We start from the raw sequence: 24,577 nt of genomic DNA, 5'->3' as shown, positions 1-24,577 counted from the left end.
GAAAAGCTTTAGGTTGTTCTCTAGTTAAGATTCAATGAGGTATCTTTCTTTTTGAGATTAAACAAACATTTGGAAATTAGGATGTGCATAGCCCTGTAGTAGGCTGGGTGGAAGTTACAAAAGCAACAGCAGGTAATTAGGCCCTGTACTTGAGAAGCTCATGTTTCTTGAGTAATTATTCTCTTATCAAAGCAAATCAGATAACTGGCTTCATTTTCTTTTCTGTTTAATTTTTAATATACACTTTCTTAAAAAGTTAAACTATTTCATTATGTTTTATGCTAAGCTGAAGACATTATTCATTCAGAGGATATCAAGAGCAAAAAAAAAATCATATAAAGCTGGAAGGACACTTAGGGATTATCTAGTTCAACCCCTCATTATACATATAGAGCCACTGAGTCACTGATGCCTACATATGGTGTGGGACCTGCTTCCAGGTCATTCAGTGAGTGGCAGGATCAGAGCCAATACCCAGGATTCTTTTCATTTTTACCTTTGCAAGACTGTGACTCACATATTAAGGAAGTACCCATTATTCACTGCTTCAGTATAACAAGCTTACTTGACATCTTTAGAACTTGGCACCCACCCTGCCAGGCTTTAGTTTGACCCAAAACTCATTCTCAGGTCTCCTCAACTCTACTGTCAGAGTCCGGTGTGCTGTATACCAACGATGGACAACATCATAAGGTACAGTATTGATGACAGCTCTGTCATAGTTGTTGTATCTAAGATGAAATCATGAGAAGAAAAGATATTCTCAAACACATGTTAAAGACACCTATTGCTTATTGAGCAATTTTATATAAGGCTTTGTCTATATTCATTACTTGTCCTAGAGATAAGGTGAGAATAAGTCAATGTTCTCTTGGGGATATAGGATTGCAGAGAGGAGCCCTGCTGCCTGTTGACCATGTATTTTTTTCCCCCCCTTTGGAGAATCTGGGGGTAGGAGATAGAAGTAAGTTCTAGCTGGTTTCTTCCATCTTAGGATATGATGTTTTACCTAAAGTACATTCTCTTGGTCAAATTTTACAGAAGCACTGGGGAAAGATCTGAGCTTTCTATTCACTAAGCTGAGGTTGGCAAGAGAGGTTATACTGACAAGGCTTTCTTTTTAGCAGAATGACTCAGAACTTCTCAGGTGCTTCTCTTTGTGGGGAAAAGCCAAGCTACAGACCTACTGGACAGAATACTCAGTGATCTTCACTCATTCATTCAACTCTAACATTTACATGAGCAGCTGCTATGTGCTAGGTGGTGTCAGGTGTTAAAGATACAGTGATGAACATAGCAGACACGATCCCAGCCTTTGGGGAGTTTACATTCTATTAAGAAAGACAAATGATGAACAAGTAATAAATACATATCTAGTTACAGATGTTAGAAAGAAAAAATAATGTACTGTGATAAAAAGTGACTGGGTAGTCTATTTCAGATGGAGTATGTTGAGTGAGGACTTTTTTGAAGAAGTGACATTTGAGTTGTTACTTATATGACAAGAAACCAACAATGTGACAAGCTGAGAGGAGTGTTCCAGGCAAAGGGAAGAGCAAGTACAAAGCATTAGGATGGAAAGGAGTTTTTATTATGTTTGCAGAACAGCAAGAAGGCCATGTGGCTGGAGCTGAGTAAGCAAGGGGAATAATGATAAGGAATAATGTGGAGGAGGCAGCCATGGGCCAGATCATGTATAGCCTTATAGGCCATGGTAAGGATTTTGGGTTTTATTCTGAGTACTATGGGAAGTCACTGAAAAGCCTTTGCTAAAGGCTTTCTTTTTTTCTTAAAGGATTTCTTTTTTACTTAAGGTAAATTAATCTTTTACTGAAGTATAGTACGTATACGGAAAAGTACACAAATCTTAAGCTTGATGTATTTTCATGATGTGAACACATCCATATCACTAGCATCCAGGCCAATAAATAGATCATTACCCACACCCCAGAACACTCCCTTGTACCCCTTTTCCACCTTGTCTTTCCCCTAACCCAAGGATAACTACCATCATGACTTCTGTCACCAAAGATTAGTTTTGCTTGTACTCTTTTGTGTCTGGATTCTTTCATTTAATATTATATTTAGGAGATTCATCATTGTTGTTATATAGTAGTAGATCATTTATCCTTCATGCTGTATAGAATTTTATTGTGTGACTCTACCACAATTTATTCATCCATTCTACTGTTGATAGATATTTGAGTGGTTTCCAGTTTGGGACTAATACAAATAATGCTGGTGGTCTGGTCCATGATGTCAACATAGAAATCTCCCAAAATCACCTCCCCCCATGCACATACCAAATCTACAGCTACACCTGGGACAATTCCTTCTGAAAGAAATCCAGAAACTAGCTGAGTGACTCCTACACACATTGGGTAAATAAGAAAAAAAAACCCACATCAAAATGGGTAGAAAATGCTGAAACACAATTTTATCATAAACCCATCCCTGATGCAGCAACCAGAAGGAAGTTCACAACTCCAAGCTTCTCCTTGAGGAGTGAAGAGTTTGGACTCAACATTTAGTGCCCAAACTTTTAAGATGTCTGCATGAGGGATGGGCCCCCAAAACACCTAGCTTTGAAAGACAATGAAGCTTGCATCCATGAGACCCACCAGGTTATAGAACACAAAGAAACAGTTCTTTTTTTTTTCTTTCGGTAAGTTGTTTATTTTAAGATAATTTACAAACATCTTGCTGTCTTTAGTAGTTTAAACAATGGACCAACAATTTCTTCTGACAAGGACAGCAGTAAGCTAAAAATAAAATCAACTGGCTGAATTTTCCTTCTTTATCTCTTGTCTGAGGATGAAACTTGGTTTTCATTAATCCAGAGCTGCTGCACTGGAAATGATTTCAATCATTCGTGGTGACAGCCTGGCGGGTGCGATTGAATGTCAAGGTCAGTTTGTCAATCATCTCGGAAGTGTTCTTGCTCGCGTTGTCCATGGCCATCATCCTGGCACTTTGCTCACTCGTGGTGGATTCCTTTAGATAACGGTAGATGATGTTGGCCAAACTGTATTCTTGGTAATTCTGCAGCACGTCAGCATCAATATCATCATAGATACTCATGCTCTCAGCACTTGCAACGATTTCAAGGGAAAAGATGGGCGTTTCTTCTGTCTTGTAGGAGACGACAGACCTGAACTGATTAAAGATGATAGACCCTTCAAATCCATATCCAGAATTTAGTAGTTCAAGGGCAATGATGGATGCAACCCCCAAAGTAGGAGGTTTTCTTCCCACTTCTTTGAAGGACACCAGAAACTGGTCAGAGTGAATCCTATGAAGTATACCCCTGATTTTATCACCAATTCCAACAAGCATGACTTCTTTCCCAGCTGCTGTGGAGTGTGGCCACCTCACTTTTCATCTGTTTAGCAACCGAGGAATGAATAGCACCACAGAGCCCTCGATCTGAGGACACGCCAATAAGGAGGTGTTTCTTCTTGTCTTCAGGCACCTTAATATGAGCTTTTTCATACAGAGTCAAAGATCCTATCCCATATCCTTGAGCTGGTTTCAGCTCCCGCTCAGCTCGGGCATATTTTGCTGCCGCTACCACTTTCATAGACTTAGTGACTTTCTGGATGTTTTTGATTGACTTTGGTTGCCTGGTAATATCTTTTAAATTTGTCATATTTCAAACTTGGATCCATTGTGGCTGCACGGCGCAGGCCGAGAGCCCAGCGACGCCCGCCCGAGAGAACATGGTGGTACCGGCCCAGCTTGAAACAGTTTTTAATGGGCTTATGAAGACTCACTGTGGAAAACTCAGGTCTAGTACAGAGATAGCAGACAGAAACACCCATATCCTAGTCTTTCTCTATAAAAGGCCTATTGCATTCTTTAAAAGCTGCTTCTCGAAGGTCAGGCTTCTATTTTGGCACACATCTAGGGACAGACTGCAATCCTCCCCAGAGATGAAGAAAGCCAGTGGGCACCATCTGCACATTCTCTCTCTGGCCCACTCAGGTCATTGGTATATTCCTGGAATGAGCTTGTATACATGCCTACCATTCTGGCTTTTGTGGCTGCTGTCCAGGGGATACACCCCTTGATCACCTGGCTCTGGCAGCCAGTGGGGTTTTAGTTCCAGATTCCATGGGACAGTAACAAAGAAATGCTTCTTAATTGGCTATCTACCCAAAGCTCAGTGCAAAGGGAGCATACAGAAATGTCCAGCTCCCAGTCTTTCCTGGAAAGAAGTCTGCATGCATACTTTAAAAGCTGTTAACCAAGGGTCTGGCTTCCAATCAGCCTCCATCTAGGTGCTGACTAAGATCCTCCCCTTTGGGAGACTGACAGGTCTTGACACACTGGAAGCCATTAAAACCACAGAAAGTGGCTTGGAAAATCACAAAGGTTTGAGCGACAGCCAAGAGCTAAGGCTGAGCTGAATGATAAGGTTCATCTCTTACACAAGACCACTCTATCAAGACTGGGAGAGGTGGCTGTTGTATCTAATATGCAGAAACCAACACAGAGGGAAAGAAAAATGAAGAAACAGAAGAATATGTTTTAAACAAAACAACAAGATAAAACTCCAGAAATAGACCCTAATAAAATGGAGATAAGTGATTTATCTGATAAAGAATTTAAAATAATGGTCAAAAGATGCTTACCAAGGTCAGGAGACCAATGCGTGACAAAGTGAGAATTTCAACAATGAGATAGAAAATATTAAAAAGTACCAAACAGAAATCAAAGCTGAAAAAGACAATATCTAAGTTGAAAAAGTCAATAGAGCAGACTAGATAAAGTGGAAGAAAATATCAGCAAACTCAAAGACAGAAAGGAAGAATTCATTCAATCAGAGAAGCAAAAAGAAAAAATAATGAAAAAGAGTGAAGATAGCTTAAGGGAATTATAAGACTCCATCAAGCAGACCAATATTCACATTATAGGGGTCCCAGGAGAAGAGAGAGAGAAAGGGGTCAGAAAGCTTATCTGAAAAAATAACAGAAAACCATCCTAACTTAGAGAAAGAGACAGCTACATCCAGGGAGCCCATAGGATCTCCAAAAGAGGAATCCAAAGAGACCTACACTGAGACACAATATAATTAAACTCTCAAAAGTTAAAGGAGATTATTTTATTATTTTATTTTAACTTAATTTTATGTTAGTCACCATACAAAACATTATTAGTTTTTGATGTAGTGATCCATGATTCATTGTTTTCGTATAACACCCAGTGCTCCATGCAGTACCTGCCCTCCTTAATACTCATCACTGGGCTAACCCATTCCCCACCCCACCTCCCCTCTAGAACCCTCAGTTTGTTTCTCAGAGTCCACAGTCTCTCATGGTTCGTCTCCCCCTCCAACTTCCCCCCCTTCATTTTTCCCTTCCTTCTCCCGATGTCCTCCATGCTATTCCTGATGTTCCACAAATAAGTGAAACCATATGACTTTCTCTGCTTGACTTATTTCACTTAGCATAATGTCCTCCAGTCCCATCTAAGTTGATGTAAAAGTTCGGTATTCATCCTTTCTGATGGCTGAGTAATATTCCATTGTATACATGGACCACATCTTCTTTATCCACTCATCTGCTGAAGGGCATCTTGGCTCTTTCCACAGTTTGGCTATTGCGGACATTGCTGCTATGAACTTTGGGGTGCATGTGGCTCTTCTTTTCACTACATCTGTGTCTTTGGGGTAAATACCCAGCAGTGCAATTGCTGGGTCATAGGGTAGCTCTATTTTTAATTTTTTTTAAAAGATTTTATTTATTTATTTGAGAGAGAGAGAACGAGAGATAGAGAGCACGAGAGGGAAGAGGGTCAGAGGGAGAAGCAGACTCCCTGCCGAGCAGGGAGCCCGATGTGGTTCTCGATTCCGGGACTCCAGGATCATGACCTGAGCCAAAGGCAGTTGCTTAACCAACTGAGCCACCCAGGCGCCCTCTATTTTTAATTTTTTGAGGCACCTCCACACTGTTTTCCAAAGTGGCTGTACCCAACCTGCATTCCCACCAACAGTGTAAGAAGGTTCCCCTTTCTCCACATCCTCGCCAACACCTGTTGCTTCCTGGTTGACTGGTATGAAGTGATATCTCATTGGGGTTTTGATTTGTATCTCCCTGATGAGTGATGTTGAGCATCTTTTTATGTCTCTGTTGGCCATCTATATATCTTCTTTGGAAAAATGTCTATTCCTGTCTTCTGCCCATTTTTTTTAACCAGATTATTTGTTTCTTGACACCCTATGCCTTTTGATTGGAGCGCTTAGTCCATTTACGTTCCAAGTAATTATTGATAGCTATGTGTTTATCGCCATTTTATTACTTGTTTTGTCATTGTTTCCGGAGAATTTCTCTGATCCTTTTTTTGTCATTTTTGGTCTCTCCTTTCCACTCAAAGAATCTGCTTTAATATTTCTTGCAGTGCTGGTTTAGGGGTCACTAACTCCTTTAGTTTTTGTTTGTCTGGGAAACTATCTCTCCTTCTATTCTGAATGATAGCCTTGCTAGAGAGAGTATTCTTGGCTACAGATTTTTTTTTTTCCCATTCAGCACATTGACTATATCATGCCACTCCTTTCTGACTTGCCAAGTTTCTGGAGAGGTCTACAGCTAACCTTATGGGTCTTCCCTTGTAAATTAAGGACTTCTTTTGTCTTGCTGCTTTTAAAATTTTTTCTTTATCACTAGATTTTCCAAATTTAACTACAATATGCCTTGGTGTTGGCCTGCTTTTGTTGGTTTTAATGGGAGTTCTCTGTACCTCCTGGATCTGGATGTCTGTTTCCTTCCCCAGATTAGGGAAATTTTAAGCTATTATTTCTGAAATAAATTTCCTTCCCCTTTTCCTTTCTCTTCTTCTGGGACTCCTATAATATGAATGTTATGATGGAGTCACTGAGTTCTCTAAGTCTTTTCTCATGTTGCATAATTCTTCTTTCTCTCTTTTGTCCAGCTTCATTATTTTCCATTATTTTTTCTTCTATGTCACTAATTCATTCCTTTGCTTCTTCCAGCCTGCTGTTCATTGCATCAAGCCTGTTTCCAGTCTCATTTATTGCATTCTTCATCTCTGATTGATTTTTAAAAAATTCTTTTATGTCTGGAGTAAGGGACTCACTGACATCTTCTAGTCTTTTCTCAAGCCCAGTGATTGTTGCTTAAATTCTCCATCAGACATGTTACTTTTATCTGTTTCACTTAGATCTCTGGCTGTGGTCTTCACTTGATCTCAGCCAAAAGGCCGAGAAGTGATTCTGGCTGTGGTCTTATCTTGTTCTTTCATTTGGGATAAATTCCTCCAGCTTGGCATTTTGTCTAAGTCTCTGCCTTCTTCTCTGTGTTAGAAAAGCCAGTTATGTCTCCTGCTCTTGAAAGTATGAAGAAGAGGTCATGTACTGTCCAGGCCCTGGAGCTTCAGGGATTGTCTCTGGTGTGTGTACTGTGTGCTCTGCTGTTGTGTTTTGGCTGCTCTATCCTTCAAGCCAGTCATGCACAGAGGCTCTCCTTGCCTGCAGTGGGCAGTGTTTGGTCCCTGGCCTGAATATGGTGAGTTTTAACTATGTCTGCTCTGGTCTGCTTGTTAAATGAAACCTGACACCAATTCCACAAGAACTGAGGCCCTGCAGAACTCTCTGTTTGGGAGATGTGGTGTGGGCAGAGATTTTTGTTTTGTCTCCTGGGGGAGGGGCTGCAATGCTGGGACTGAGACAAGCTTGACTGAGAAGTGCAGTCCTGCCAGAGTGCAGGGGTGTGGGGCTTCGTGTATGCAAGTTAGGCAGCCAGTGTTAGCGCTGCACTGGCTCCTGCCAATGGCTCTGTGTTTATGCTGAGGGATGGGGTTGGGCAATGGTGTCAGCCAGCTCCTTTGTTCCCAGAAAGGCATCTCCCTGAATGCTGCCTCTCAGGGACGGGCTCTGAGAAGAGCAAATAATCTCCCACCTGTGTGTCCCAGACACTCTGCAAATGGCTGTTTCCATGCTATCTGCCCCAGGTTGTCTGCCTGCCTTTTCTCCAGGAGCAGGGCTGTGCCCTCTGGGCTCTACTGTAGTCAAACCTGCTGAATTTTAAAACTCCAGTCTTTAAGCCTCACTGGTTCCAAGAATTCATGAAAAAAAGCCCCTCTCATTTTCCAAACCAATGGCTTTTGGGGAAATGTTCTCCTTGTGCCTTCCCGTGTGCTCCTCTCTCTCTCACCTTTCTCCACGACCTTAGCTCCCTCTCTTCCACAGCACCAGTAATCCATTTCTTCCCTAAACCACATCTCCACAATTCCTACCTTCTTCAATGTGGTCTCTTCTCTCCCTTTAGTTGTGTAGTTTGTTCTGTCAATCTTCAGGTCAATTCATCGGGATTTAGGATGATTTGATAGTTATTTAGTTGTGTTTGTGGGATGAGACAAGGCTAGGGTCCTTCTAGTCTGCCGCCATCTTCTCCTCCCCAGATCTGTTCTTCTTAAGATTGCGTTGGCTATTTGGGTCTTTTGCGTTTCCATACAAATTTTAGGATTGCTTCTTGTATTTCTGTGAACAATACCATTGGAATTTTGATAGGGATTGCACTGAATCTGGCTAATACGGAAATTTTATGGAAATTTTAACTATTCATTCTTCCAATCCATGAGAATGGAATATATTTCCATTTATTAGTGTTTTCTTCTATTTCTTTCATCAATGCTTTATAGTTTTCAGTGTATAAATCTTTTATTTTCTTGGTTAAATTTACTTCTAAGAATTTTAATGTTTTTGATACAATTTTAAGTGGGGTTGTTTTCTTAATTTCTCTTCCTGATAATTCATTGTTAGTGTATATAAATGTAACCAAATTTTTTATATTGTTCTTGAACCATGCAACTTGAATTTGCTTATTAGTTCTAACAGTTTTTTTTGGTGGATTCTTTAGGGGTTTCCATATATTAAATCTTGTCACCCATAAACATGAACCATCCTTGGATCATTGGGATAAATTCCACTTGATCATGGTGTATGAATCTACTAAGATATTGTTGAATTTAATTTGCTAATATTTTGTTGATCGTTTTTGGATCTATGTTCAGAGGGATACTGTCCTATAATTTATTTCCTTCCTTCCTTCCTTTTTCTTTCTTTTTCTTCTTCTTTCTTTTTTTTTCTTCTTTCTCTCTCTCTTTCTTTTTTTTTGTGATGTCCTTGTTTATTCTTTGTGTCAGGGTAATGTTGGCCTCATAAAATGAGTTTGGGAGCATTCCCTCTTCAATTTCTTGGAAGAGTTTGAGAAGGATAAATATTAAAATCTTCTTTGAAAGTTTGGCAGAATTAACCAGTGAAGCTGTCTGGTCCTGGACATTTGTTTATTGGAGTGTCACTCATTCATTTTTGTTTAATTCCAGTATGGTTAACATACAGTGCTATATTAGTTTCAGGTGTACAACACAGTGATTCAACAATTCCATACATTACCCAGTGCTCATCTTGACAAGTGCACTCCTTACTCCCCATCCCCTATTTCATCCATCCTGCCACCGATATCTGTTCTAGTAACCAAGTTTATCCTCTATAGTTAAGGGTCTTTTTCTTGGTTTGTCTCTCTCTTTTGCTTGTTTACTTTGTTTCTTAAATTCCACATATGAGTGAAATCATGGCATTTGTCTTTCTCTGACTGACTTACTTTGCTTAGCATTATATTCTCTAGTTCCATCCATGTTGTTGTAAAAGGCAAGATTTCATTCTTTTTGTGGCTGAATCATATTCCACTGTATATATATACCACATCTTCTTTATCCATTCATCCATCAGTGGATACTTGGGTTGCTTCCATAATCTGGCTATTGTGAATAATGTTGCAATAAACACTGGGATGCATGCATCCCTTTGAATTAGTGGATTTTTTTTTTGTGGGGGAGAGTAAATACCCAGTAGTACAGTTGCTGGATTGTAGGGTAGTTCTATTTTTTATTTTTTGAGGAACCTCCATACTGTTTTCCACAGGGGCTGTAGCAGTTTGCATTCCCACCAATGGTGCAAGTGTTCCTTTTTCTCCACATTTTCACCAACACTTGTTGTTTCTAGTGTTTTTTATTTTAGCCATTCTGACTCATGTGAGGTGTGATACCTCATTGTAGTTTTGATTTGCATTTCCCTGATGAGTGATGTTGAACATCCTTTCATGTATGTTGCCCATCTGTATGTCTTCTTTGGAAAAATGTCTGTCCATTTAAAAATTGGATTATTTGTTTTTTGAGTGTTGATTTGTAAAAGTTGTTTATATATTTTGGATACCAAACCTTATTGCATATGTCATTTGCAATATCTTCTCCCATTCTGTAGGTTACCTTTTAGTTTTGTTGTTTTCTTTGCTGTGCAGAAGCTGTTCATTTTGATGTAGTCCCAACAGTTTTTTTTTTCTTTTACTTGCCTTGCCTCAGGAGACATACCTAGAAAAATTTTGCAATGGCGAATGTCAGAGATATTACTGCCTGTGCTCTCTTCTAGGATTTTTATGCTTTCAGGTCTCACCTTTAGGTCTTTAATCCATTTTTTGAGTTTATTTTTATGTACGGTGAAAGAAAGTGGCCCAGTTTCATTTTTTTGCATGTTGCTGTCCAGTTTTCCCAATACTATTTGTTGAAGAGATTGTCTTTTTCCCATTGGATATTCTTTCCTGCTTTGTCAAAGATTAATTGACTATATAATTTAGGGTTTATTTCGTGGTTTTCTATTATGTTCTAGTGATCTATGTGTCTACTTTTGTGCCAGTACCATACTGTTTTGATCACTATAGCTTTGTAATATAACTTGAAATCTGGCATTGTGATACCTCCAGCTTTTCTTTTCTTTTAAAAAGTTGTATTGGCTCTTTGGGGTCTTTTGTGGTTCCATACAAATTTTAGGATTGGTTTGTACTAGCTCTGTGAAAAATACTGTTAGTATTTTGATAGGGGTTGTATTAAATGTGTAGATTGCTTTGGGCAGTATATTCATTTTAACAATATCTGTTCTTCCAATCCATGAGCATGGAATGTCTTTCCATTTCTTTGTGTTGTCTTCAATTTCATCAGTGTTTTATAGTTTTCAGAGTGCTGGTCTTTCACCTCTTGGTTAGGTTTATTCTTAGGTATCTTATTATTTTTGGTGCACTTGTAAATGGGATGGTTCTCTCAATTTCTCTTTCTGCTGCTTCATTGTTAGTGTATAGGAATGCAACAGATTTCTGCCATTAATTTTGTATCCTGTGAGTTTACTGAATTCCTTTATCAGTACTAGTAGTTTTTTTGGTGGTCTTTTGGGCATTCTAATATGGAGTATTTTGTCATCTGCAAAGAGTGAAGTTCATCAATTTGGATGCCTTTAATTTCTTTTTGTTGTCTAATTGCTGTGGCTAGGACTTCCAGTACTATGTTGAATAAAAGTGGTGAGAGTGGGCATCCCTTTCTTGTTCCTGACCTTAAGGGAAAAGCTCTGTTTTTCCCCATTGAGTATGATGTTCATTGTGGGTTTTTCATATGTAACCTTTATTATGTTGACATATATTCCCTCTAAACCTACTTTGTTGAGGGTTTTTATCATGAATGGATGTTGTACTTTGTCAAATGCTTTTCCTGTGTCTATTGAAATGATTGTATGGTTTTTATCCTTTTTTTCATTGATATGATGTATCACTTTGATTGATTTGTGAATATGGAACCACTCTTGCAACCCAGGAATAAATCCCACTTGACTGTAGTGAATGTAGTGAATGTATTGTTGTATTATGTTTGCTAGTATTTTGTTGAGGATTTTTGCATCTATGTTCAGCAGGGATATTCACCTGTAGTTCTGTTTTTTTAGTGGTGTCTTTATTTGGTTTTGGTATCAGAGTAATGCTGGCCTCATAGAATGAATTTGGAAGTTTTACTTGCTCTTCTATTTTTTGGAATAGTTTGACTAGAATACATATTAACTCTTCTTTAAATGTTTGGTAGAATTTGCCTGTGAAACCATCTGGTCCTGAACTTTTGTTCATTGGGAGTTTTTTGATTACTGATTCAATATCCTTTCTGGTAATTAGTCTTTTCAAATTTTCTACTTCAGTTTTGGTAGGTTATATGTTTCTAGGAATTTATCCATTTTTTTCTAGGTTGTCCAATTTATTGGCATATAGTTTTTCATAATGTTCTCTCACAATTGTTTGTATTTCTGTGATGTTGGTATTATCTCTCCTCTTTCATTCGTAATTGTATTTATTGAGTTCTTTCTCTCTTTTTTTTTATAACTGTGCCTAGAGTTTTACGAATTTTGTCGATCTTTTCAAAGAACCAGTTCCTGGTTTCATTGATCTATTATTTTTTTAGTTTCTGTATCATTTATTTCTGCTCTAATCTTTATTATTTCCTTCCTTCTGCTGGTTTTGCATTTCACTAGTTCCTTTTCTAGCTCCTTTAGGTGTAAGTTTAGGTTGTTTATTTGAGATTTTTCTTGCTTCTGGAGGTAGGCCTGTAGTGCTATAAACTTTCCTCTTGCATCCCAAAGATTTTGGAGTGTCGTGTTTTCATTTTAATTTGTTTCCATGTACTTTTGAATTTCTTCTTTGATTTTTTTGGTTGATCCATTTATTGTTTAGTAGCATGTTATTTAACCTACATGTATTTATGCTCTTTCCAGAATTTTTCTTGTGGTTGATTTCTAGTTTTAAAGCATTGTGGTCAGAAAAGATGCATGGTATGACTTTGATATTTATGAATTTGTTGAAACTAGCTTTGTGGCCTTATATGTGATCTATTCTGGAGAATGTTCCATGTGTACCTGAAAAGAATGTGTATTCTGCTCTTTTAGGATGGAATGTTCTGGATATATTTATGTGAAATCCATCTGGTACAGTGTGTCATTCAAAGCCATTGTTCTCGTTGATTTTCTGATTGGATGATCTGTCCATTGATGTACATGGGGTGTTAAAGGCCCTTACTATTATTGTATTACTATTGACTAGTTCCCTTATATTTGTTATTAACTATTTTATATATTTGGGTGCTCCCATGTTGGGTGCATATATAGTTACTACTGTTATGTCTTCATGTTGGGTTGTCCCCTTTATTATTATATAGTGACCTTCTTTGTGTCTTGTCATGGTCTTTGTTTTAAAATCTATTTTGTCCAATATAAGTATTGCTACTCTGGCATTTTTGTGACAACCATCTGCATGATAAATATTCCTCCATGCCCTCACTTTCAACCTGTACGTGTCCTTAGGTCTAAAATGAGTCTCTTGTAGACAGCATATAGATAGGTCTTGTGTTTTTATCCACTCTGTCACCCTATGTCTTTTGACTGGAGTATTTAGTCCCTTTACTTTTAAAGTAATTATTGATAGATATGTATTTATTGTCATTCTGTTACTTGTTTTGTGGTTGTTTCTGAAGTTTTTCTGATCCTTTCATCTTTCTTTCATGTTTTGCTGGTTTTCTTTAATGACATATTTGGTTCCCTTTCTTTTTATTGTTTGTGTATCTACTAGTGGTTTTTGATTTGTGGTTACCATTAGGTTTGTATACAACATCTGCAAATAACAGTCTATATTAAGTTGATGGTCACTTAAGTTTGAACCCATTCTTTTTTCCTCTCTTCACGTTTTAGGTATATGGTGCGATATTTTACATCCTTTTAAAAAAAGATTTTATTTATTTGGCAGAGGGAGAGAGAGCCCAAGCAGGAGGAGCAGTAGGCAGAGGGAGAGGGGCTCGATCCCAGGACCCTGGGATCATGACCTGAGCTGAAGGCAGATGCTTAACCAACTGAGCCACCCAGGCACCCCTACATCCTTTTTTTGTGTGAGTTCCTTGACTGATTTTTTAAATAGAAATATTCATTTTTACTGTGTTTGTGTTTCCTACTTTCATACTGTCACTTTTGGCTTTTCCTTTCCACTGAAAGAGTCCCCTTTAATATTTCTTGCAGGGCTGCTTTAGTGGTCATAAACCCCTTTCATTTTTGTTTGGGAAATTCTATCTCTTCTTCCATTCTGAATGATTGCCTTTGGAGAGAGTATTCTTGGCTGCATATTTTTCCCAATCAGCACTTCGAATATATCAGGCTTCTCCCTTCTGGGTTGCTGAGTTTCTGCTGAAAAATCTGATAATCTTATGAGGTTTCCCTTGTATATAACTGTATTCTTTTGTCTTGCTGCTTTTAAATTTATGCTTCATCACAATAACTTGGCATTTTAATTACAATATGTCTTGGTGTGGATCTGCTTTTGTTTACTTTGTTGGGGGATCTCTGTGCCTCCTAGATCTGGATATCTGTTTCCTTTTCCAGATTAGGGAATTTTTCAGCTATTATTTCTTCAAATAAATGTCGTGCCCCCTTTTCTCTCACTTCTTCTTCTGGAACGCCTATAATACAAATGTTACTATGTTTGATGGAGTCACTGAGTTCCCTAAGTCCATTCTCATTTTGCATAATTCTTTTTTCTCTTTTGTTCAGGTCGATTACGTTCCATTACTCTGTTTCTTCTAGGTCATTAATTCATTCCTCTGCTTCTTCTAGCCTCTTGTTCATTCCATCAAATGTGTTTCTCATTTTGTTTACTGAACCCATTATCTCTGATATGTTATTCCTTATCTCTGTGTTAAGGGTCTCACTGTCTTTCATTCTTCTCACATCCAGTGAGTAACTTTATGATCATTCTTTTAAATTCTGTATTAGGTATGTTACATCTGTTTCATGTAGATTTCTGGCTTGGCCTTGTCCTGTTCTTTCATTTGGGAGAAATACCTGTGTTATTTTTTCTATGTCTCTGTGCCTGTTTCTCTGTGTTAGAAAAGTCAGCTGTCTTCTGTTCTTAAGGGTAATGGTCTTATGAAGAAGAGGTCCTATCGTGCCCTGTCATGTACTATCCTCTGTTCCTCAGGGCCTGGCACTTCTGGGAGTGTCTCCAATATGTGCTGTGTTTTCTCTGTTTTGTCCTGGCTGCTTTATCCTTCTGGCCATTTGTCTACAAAGGCTCTCTTTGCCTGTTGTGGGCAGTTTTTTGTCCTTGGACTGAATGTGGCAAGTTTTAACTAGGTGTGCACTGGTATGCTTGTGCAATGAAACTTGTCACTACCCCTGCTTGAACTGAGGCCCTGTAAAACTCCAAGGTTGGGAGACACAGTGTTGGCAGAGGTTTGGCCTGGTCTTCTGGGGGAGGGAGGCCCACTGCACTGGGACTGAGGCAAGTATGACTTGGAAGTGGAGTTACACCAGAGCACAACGTGAGTGTGGCATTTGGTGTAGGTAAGTTAAGTCGTGAGTGTTGGTATTGAGTTAGTTCCTGTAGGTGGCCCTGTGCTTATGCTGAGGGACAGGGGAGGGAAATGGCGCCTGCTAGTTCCTTTGTTCTCAGAGGGGTCTCTCCATGAACACTGTCTCTCTGGGACATGCTCTAATGAGCAACTAAACTCCTCACTGTCTGCCTCAGGTGCTCTTCAGATTTCTGTTTCCATGCTGTTTGTCTGTGGCTGTTTGCCTTGCCTTCTCTCCAAGAGCAGCCCAAATGCTCTCTGGGCTCTCCCTGAGCCAAGCCAGTTGAACTTTAAAACTGCAGGCTTTAAGCCCTGCTGGTTGCAAGAATTCGTGAAATTCAGGCCCTCTCACTTTCCAAGCCAGTTGCTATGGGGGTTCATTTTCCCATTGGGCCCTCCTGTGTATTAGTCTGTCTGTCCCCATTCTGTGCAACCATGGCTCCCTCCCCACTGCAGCAGCCATAATCGTTTCTCTCCCAGACCGCATCTCCACACTTCCTATCTTCTTTGATGTGGCCTCTTCTCTGCCCTTAGTTGTAGAGGGTATTTAGGATGATTGATAGTTATCTAGTATTTATGGGATGAGGTGAGCCTGGGTCCTCCTATTCTGGCTGCCATCTTATACAGTAATTAAAACACTGCTAGGAGTGTTTTAATTATTGAATCAATATCCTACTAATAATTGGTCTATTCAAATTTTCTATTTCTTCATAATTCAGTCTTGGAAGATTTTATGTTTCTAGGAATTTATCCTTTTCTTTTAAGTTGTCCAATTTTTTGGCATATAATTGTTTCTAGTAGTCTTTTAAAATCTTTTGTATTTCTGTGGTATCATTTGTAACTTCTCTTTCATTACAATTTATTTGAGCTATCTCTTTTTCTTGGTGACTATAGCTAAAAGTTCGTCAATTTTATCTTTTCATAGAACTGGCTCTTAGTTTTATCAATCTTTTCTATTGTCTTTTTAGTCTCTATTTCATTAATATACACTCTGATCTTTTATTATTTCCTTCCTTCTACTGACTTTGGGCTTTGTTTTTCTTTTTCTAGTTCTTTTAGGTGTAGAGCTAGATTGCTTATTTGAGATTTTTCTTGTTTCTTGAGGTAGGTCTGTATCACTATGAACTTTTCACCGAGAAACACTTTTGCTGCATCTCACAGATTTTGGAATGTTGTATTTCCATTTTCATTTGTCTCAGGTATTTTTTTAAATTTCTCCTTTTATTTCCTCGTTGACCCAATGGTTGTTTAGTAGCATGCTATTTAATCTCTACATAGCTGTGATTTTTCCAGTTTTCTTCTTGTAATTGACTTCTAGTTTACCACTGTGTTCACAAAAGATGCTTGAGGGGTGCCTGGGTGGCTCAGTCAGTTAAGCATCTGACTCTTGGTTTTGGCTCAGGTCATGATCTGTCATGGGATCCAGGCACATTTTAGGCTCTGCACTCAGTCTGGAGTCTGCTTCAGATTCTCTCTCCCTCTCCCTCTCTCTCAAATCAATAAATAAAATCTCAAAAAAAGAAAAGATGCTTGATAAAATTTCAACCTTAAATTTATTAAGGCTTTTTGTGGTGTAACTTGATTTATCATGGAGAATGTTTCATGTGCACTTGAGAAGAATGTCTATTCTGCTGCTTTTACTTAAAAATTTTTTTTTATTATGTAATGTTAATCACCATATATTACATCATTAGTTTTTTATGTAGTGTCCCATGATTCATTGTTTGTGTATAACACCCAGTGCTCCATTCAACGTGCCCTCTTTAATACCCATCACCAGGTTAACCCATCCCCCCACCTCCCTCCCCTCTAGAACTCTGTTTGTTTCTCAGAGTCCATAGTCTCTCATGGTTCGTCTCCCCCTCTGATTTCCCCCCCTTCATTTTTCCCTTCCTGCTATCTTCTTCTTATTTTTTTAAACATATAATGTATTATTTGTTTCAGAGGTACAGGTCTGTGATTCAACAGTCTTACACAATTCACAGCGCTCACCATAGCACATACCCTCCCCAATGTCTATCACTCAGCCACCCCATCCCTCCCATCCCCCACCACTCCAGCAAACCTCAGTTTGTTTCCTGAGATTAAGAATTCCTCATATCAGTGAGATCATATGACACGTCTTTCTCTGATTGACTTATTTCACTCAGCATAATACCCTCCAGTTGCATCCGTGTCATTGCAAATGGAAAGATTTCATTCCTTCTGATGGCTGCATAATATTCCATTATATATATATTATAATATACATATATATACCACATCTTCTTTATCCATTCATCTGTTGATGGACATCTTGACTCTTTCCATAGTTTGCCTATTGCGGACATTGCTGCTATAAACATTGGGGTGCACGTACCCCTTCGGATCCCTACATTTGTATCTTTGGGGTAATACCCAGTAGTGCAATTGGTGGGTCATAAGGTAGCTCTATTTTCAACTTTTTGAGGAATCTCTATACTGTTTTCCAGAGTGGCTGCACCAGCTTGCATTCCCACCAACAGTGTAGGAGGGTTCCCCTTTCTCCGCATCCCCGCCAACATCTGTTGTTTCCTGACTTGTTAATTTTAGCCATTCTGACTGGTATGAGGTGGTATCTCATTGAGGTTTTGATTTGGATTTCCGTGATGCCAAGTGATGTTGAGCACTTTTTCATGTGTCTGTTGGCCATTTGGATGTCTTCTTGGAAAAATGTCTGTTCATGTCTTCTGCCCATTTCTTGATTGGATCATTTGTTCTTTGGGTGTTGAGTTTGATAAGTTCTTTATAGATTTTGGATACTAGCCCTTGATCTGATATGTTATTTGCAAATATCTTCTCCCATTCTGTTGGTTCTCTTTTGGTTTTGTGGACTGTTTCTTTTGCTGTGCAAAAGCTTTTTATCCTGATGAAGTCCCAATAGTTCATTTTTGCCCTTGCTTCCCTTGCCTTTGGCAATGTTTCTAGGAAGAAGTTGCTGTGGCTGAGGTTGAAGAAGTTGCTGCCTGTGTTCTCCTCTAGGATTTTGATGGACTCCTGTCTCACATTTAGGTCTTTCAACCATTTTGAATCTATTTTTGTGTGTGCTGTAAGGAAGTGGTCCAGTTTCATTCTTCTGCATGGGGCTGTCCAATTTTCCCAACACCATTTGTTGAAGAGACTTTTTTCCATTGGACATTCTTTCCTGTTTTGTGGAGGATTAGTTGACCATAGAGTTGAGGGTCCATTTCTGGGCTCTCTATTCTGTTCCATTGATCGATGTGTCTGTTTTTGTGCCAGTACCATACTATCTTGATGATGACAGCTTTGTAAAAGAGCTTGAAGTCTAGAATTGTGATGCCACCAGCTCTGCTTTTCTTTTTAAACATTCCTCTGGCTATTCAGGGTCTTTTCTGGTTCCATACAAATTTTACGATTATTTGTTCCATTTCTCTGAAAAAAGTGGATGGTATTTTGATAAGGATTGCATTAAATGTGTTGATTGGTTTAGGTCGCACTGACATCTTCACAATATTTGTTCTTCCAATCCATGAACATGGAATGTTTTTCCATTTCTTTGTGCCTTCCTCAATTTCTTTCATGAGTGTTTTATGGTTTTCTGAGTACAGATTCCTTGCCTCTTTGGTTAGATTTATTCCTAGGTATCTTCTGGTTTTGGGTGCAATTGTAAATGGGATCGACTCCTTAATTTCTCTTTCTTCCGTCTTGTTGTTGGTGTATAGGAATGCCACTGACTTCTGTGCATTGATTTTATATCCTGCCACTTTACTGAATTCCTGTATGAGTTCTAGCAGTTTTGGGGTGGAGTCTTTTGGGTTTTCCACATAAAGTATCATATCATCTGCAAAGAGTGAGAGTTTGACTTCTTTGTGGATTTGGATGCCTTTGATTTCTTTTTGTTGTCTGATTGCTGTGGCTAGGACTTCTAGTACTATGTTGAATAGCAGTGGTGATACTGGACATCCCTGCCGTGTTCCTGACCTTATCGGGAAAGCTCTCAGTTTTTCCCCATTGAGAATGATATTTGCTGTGGGTTTTTCATAGATGGCTTTTATGATATTGAGGTATGTACCCTCTATCCCTATACTCTGAAGAGTTTTGATCAAGAAAGGATGCTGTACTTTGTCAAATGCTTTTTCTGCATCTATTGAGAGGATCATATGATTCTTGTTTTTTCTTTAATTAATGTATTGTATCATATTGATTTGCAGATGCTGAACCAACCTTGCAGCCTAGGGATAAATCCCACTTGGTCGTAGTGAATAATCCTTTTAATGTACTGCTGGATCCTACTGGCTAGTATTTTGGTGAGAATTTTTGCATCGATGTTCATCAAGGATATTGATCTGTAATTCTTTTGGATGGGGTCTTTGTCTGGTTTTGGGATCAAGGTAATGGTGGCCTCATAAAACGAGTTTGGAAGTTTTCCTTCCATTTCTATTTTTTGGAACAGTTTCAGAAGAATAGGTATTAATTCTTCTTTAAATGTTTGGTAGAATTCCCCTGGGAAGCCATCTGGCCCTGGGCTTTTGTTTGCTGGGAGATTTTTGATGACCGCTTCAATTTCCTTAGGGTTATAGGTCTGTTCAGGTTTTCTATTTCTTCCTGGTTCAGTTTGGGTAGTTTATCCATCTCTAGGAATACATCCATTTCTTCCAGATTATCTAATTTGCTGGCATATAGTTGCTCATAATATGTTCTTATAACTGTTTGTATTTCTTGGGTGTTGGTTGTGATTGATCCTCTTTCATTCATGATTTTATTTATTTGGGTCCTTTCTCTTTTCTTTTTGATAAGTCTGGCCAGGGGTTTATCAATCTTATTAATTCTTTCAAAGAACCAGCTCCTAGTTTCGTTGATCTGTTCTACTGTTCTTTTGGTTTCTATTTCATTGAATTCTGCTCTGAGCTTTATTATTTCTCTCCTCCTGCTGGGTTTAGGCTTTATTTGCTGTTCTTTCTCCAGCTCCTTTAGGTGTAGGGTTAGGTTGTGTATTTGAGACCTTTCTTGTTTCTTGAGAAAGGCTTGTATTGCTATATAATTTCCTCTTAGGACTGCCTTTGCTGCATCCCAAAGATTTTGAACAGCTGTGTTTTCATTTTCATTTGTTTCCATGAATTTTTTAAGTTCTTCTTTAATTTCCTGGTTGACCCATTCATTCTTTAGGAGGATGCTCTTTAGCCTCCATGTATTTGAGTTCTTTCCGACTTTCCTCTTGTGATTGAGTTCTAGTTTCAAAGCATTGTGGTCTGAAAATATGCAGGGAATGATCCCAATCTTTTGGTACTGGTTGAGACCTGATTTGTGACCTAGGATGTGATCTATTCTGGAGAATGTTCCATGGGCACTAGAGAATGTGTATTCTGTTGCTTTGGGATGGAATGTTCTGACTATATCTATGAAGTCCCTTTGGTCCACTGTGTCATTTAAAGTCTTTATTTCCTTGGTGATCTTTTGCTTAGATGATCTGTCCATTTCAGTGAGGGGGGTGTTAATGTCCCCCACTATTATTGTATTGTTGTCAATGTGTTTCTTTGCTTTTGTTATTAATTGGCTTATATAACTGGCTGCTCCCATGTTAGGGGCATAGATATTTACAATTGTTAGATCTTCTTGTTGGATAGACCCTTTAAGTATGATGTAGTGTCTTTTCTCATCTCTTATTATAGTCTTTGGTTTAAAATCTAATTTGTCTGATATAAGGATTGCCATCCCAGCTTTCTTTTGGTGTCCATTAGCATGGTAAATTGTTTTCCATCCCCTCACTTTCAATCTGGGGGTGTCTTTGGGTCTAAAATGAGTCTCTTGCAGACAGCATATCAATGGGTATTGTTTTTTTATCCAATATGATAGCCTGTGTCTTTTGTTTGGGGTATTTAGTCCATTTACATTCAGGGCAACTATTGAAAGATATGAATTCAGTGCCGTTGTATTGCCTGTAAGGTGACTGTTACTGTATATTGTCTGTGTTCCTTTCTGGTCTATGTTACTTTTAGGCTCTCTCTTTGCTTAGAGGACCCCTTTCAATATTTCTTGGAGGGCTGGTTTCGTGTTTGCAAATTCCTTTAGTTTTTGTTTGTCCTGGAAGCTTTTTATCTCTCCTTCAATTTTCAATGAGAGCCTAGCTGGATATAGTATTCTTGGCTGCATATTTTTCTTGTTTAGTGCTCTGAATATATCAGGCCAGTCCTTTCTGGCCTGCCAGGTCTCTGTGGATAGGTCTGTTGCCAGTCTAATGTTTCTACCATTGTAGGTTATAGATCTCTTCTCCCGAGCTGCTTTCAGGATTTTCTCTTTGTCTCTGAGACTTGTAAGTTTTACTATTACTTGTCGGGGTGTTGACCTATTTTTATTGATTTTGAGAGGGGTTCTCTGTGCCTCCTGGATTTTGATGCTTGTTTCCTTCTCCAAATTAGGGAAGTTCTCTGGTATAATTTGCTCCAATATACCTTCTGCCCCTCTCTCTCTTTCTTCTTCTGGGATCCCAATTATTCTAATATTGTTTTATCTTATGGTTTCACTTATCTCTCGAATTCTGCCCTCGTGATCCAGTAGTTCTCTCTCTTTTTCTCAGCTTCTTTATTTTCCATCAGTTGGTCTTCTATATCACTAATTCTCTCTTCTGCCTCATTTATCCTAGCAGTTAGAGCCTCCATTTTTGATTGTACCTCATTAACAGCCTTTTTGATTTTGACTTGGTTAGATTTTAGTTCTTTTATTTCTCCAGAAAGGGTTTCTCTAATATCTTCCATGTTTTTTTCAAGCCCAGCTTGTATCTTTAAAATTGTCATTCTGAACTCTAGTTCAGACAGTTTACTAATGTCCGTATCGATTAGGTCTCTGGCAGTCGGTACTGCCTCTTGTTCTTTTTTTTGAGGTGACTTTTTCCCCTCTTGTCATTTTGTCCAGAGGAGAATAGATGAATGAGAGAACAAAATGCTAAGAGGGTAACAATGACCCCAGAAAAATATAAACTAAACAAATCAGAAGAGACCTTCCAGAAAGTGGTCGCTTTTCTTTTCAGAGTTGCTGGTATTCTTTTCTTCAATCTCCTGTTGAGTTCATAGGTGTTCAGAATGGTTTGATCCCTATCTAGCCAAATTCCTGGGAACAGACGAAATTTAGGTCTACTCCTCCACCATCTTGCTCCTCTACATCTTTATTCTGCTGCTTTTAGATGGAATGTCTTCTATCTATTAAGTCCATCTGGTCTAATGTGTCATTTAAGGATGATGTTTCCTTACTGATTTTTGTCTGTATGATCTATCCTTTGATGTAAGTGGAGTATTGAAATCCCTTGTCAATTAATGTTTTACTGTCAATTTCTCCCTTTAGGTCTGTTAATATTTGCTTTATATTTTTGTGCTCCTATGTAGGTGCATATATATTTACAAATGTTATATCTTCTTGTTGGATTGACCCCTTTCTCATTATGTAATGCCCTTCTTTGTCTCTGTTTTAAAGTCTATTTTGCTTGAGATGAGTATAGGTACACCAGCTTTCTTTTTGTTGTTTCCATTTGCATGTAATATCTTCTTCCATCCCTTCACTTTCAGTCTGTGAGTGTCCTTATATCTGAAGTAAGTCTCTTGTAGGCAGCATATAAGTGAGTCTTATTTTTTTAACCATTCAGCCATTCTATGCCTTTTGTTTAGAGAAATTAGTACATTTACATTTCAAGTCATTATTAATAGGTATATTCTTTTTTTCAAGATTTTATTTAAATCCAAGTTAGTTCACATATAGTGTAGTATTAGTTTCAGAGGTAGAATTTAGTGATCCATCAGTTGTATATAACACCCAGTGCTCATTACATCAAGTGACCTCCTTAATGTCCATCACCGAATTACCCCATCATCCCACCCACCTCTCCTCCAGTGATACTCAGTTTTTCCCTATATTTAAGTCTTCTATGGCTTGTCTCTCTCTCTTTATTTTTCCTTCCCTTCCCCTATGTTCATCTGTTTTGTTTCTTAAATTCCACACATGAGTGAAATGATATGGTATATGTCTTTCTCTGACTGACTTATTTCACTTAGCATAATACACTCTAGTTCCATTCATGTTGTTGCAAATGACATCATTTCATTCTTTTTGATGGCTGAGTAATACTCCATTTTATACACACACACACACACACACACACACACACACACACACACACACTACATCTTTATCCATTCATCAATTGATGGACATTTGGGCTCTTTCCATGTTTTGGCTAGTGTGGACATTGCTGCTATAAACACTAGGGTGCGTATGCCCCTTTGAATCACTGTTTTTGTATCATTTGGATAAATTCCTAGTAGTGCAATTGCTGGGTTGTAGGGTAGTTCTGTTTTTAACTTTTTGAGGAACCTCCATATTGTTTTCTAGTGGCTGCACCAGTTTGCATCCCTACAAACAGTGTGAGAGAGTTCCATTTTCTCTGCATCCTTGCCAACATCTGTTGTTTCCTAGTTGTTCATTTTAACCATCCTGACCAGTGTGAAGTGGTACCTCATTGTGGTTTTGATTTGTCTTTCTCTGATGATGAGTGATGCTGGACATTTTATTCATGTGTCTGTTAGGCATTTGTATGTCTTTTTGGTGGAATGTCTGTTCATGTCTTCTGCCCATTTCTTTACTGGATTTTTTTATTTTTTGGGTGTTGAGTTTGATAAGTTCTTTATAGATTTTGGATACAAGCTCTTTATCTGTTATGTCATTTGCAAATACCTTCTCCCATTCTGTGTGTTCCCTTTTAGTTTTGTTGACTGTTTCCTTTGCTGTGCAAAATCTTTTTAATTTTGATTTACATCCTTTCTTGATAAAAACCCTTAAAAAAGTAGGGATAGAAGGAACATACCTCAACATCATAAAGGCCATATATGAAAGACCCACATCTAATATCATCCTCAATGGGGAAAACTGAGAGCTTTTCCTGTAAGGTCAGGACAAGACAGAGTTGTCCACTCTCACCACTGTTGTTCAACAGTACTAGAAGTCCTAGCCTCAGCAATCAGAAAACAAAAAGAAATAAAAGGCATCCAAATTGGCAAAGAAGAAGTCAAACTTTCTCTTTGTAGATGACATGATACTCTATGTAGAAAACCCAAAAGGCTCCACCTAAAAATTGCTAGAACTGATAGAGGAATTCAGCAAAGTCACAGGATATAAAATCAATGCATAGAAGTCAGTTGCATTTCTATGCACCAATAATGAGGCAGCAGAAAGAGAAATCAAGGAATTGATCCCATTTACAACTGCACCAAACCTAGGCATAAACCTAATCAAAGAGGTAAGAGACCTGTACTCTGAAAACTATGGAACACTTATGAAAGAAATTGAGGAAGACACAAAGAAATGGAAAAATATTCCATGCTCATGGATTGGAAGAACAAATGTT

At 38.4% G+C, this 24,577-nt stretch overlaps 1 protein-coding gene and 1 pseudogene across 2 annotated transcripts in view; both read right to left on the bottom strand.

Annotated features, from left to right (window-relative positions):
* Positions 1-24,577, bottom strand: part of TMLHE (trimethyllysine hydroxylase, epsilon) — a 143,870-nt gene that overhangs the window by 14,754 nt on the left and 104,539 nt on the right. For both annotated transcript variants that reach the window (XR_004819832.1, XM_027608875.2), the window contains exon 7: positions 593-731. Coding sequence is in view for 1 of the 2 variants with exons in the window: in XM_027608875.2 (XP_027464676.1) it covers positions 593-731 (139 nt within the window). In the remaining variant the exon portion in view is untranslated. The remainder of the gene's footprint in view (positions 1-592; positions 732-24,577) is intronic.
* Positions 2,832-3,733, bottom strand: LOC113931094 (annotated as a pseudogene).

The sequence above is a fragment of the Zalophus californianus genome, chromosome X (genome assembly GCF_009762305.2).
Source record: "Zalophus californianus isolate mZalCal1 chromosome X, mZalCal1.pri.v2, whole genome shotgun sequence".
Taxonomy (NCBI): domain Eukaryota; kingdom Metazoa; phylum Chordata; class Mammalia; order Carnivora; family Otariidae; genus Zalophus; species Zalophus californianus.
This window is presented reverse-complemented; position numbering and strand designations above follow the sequence as displayed.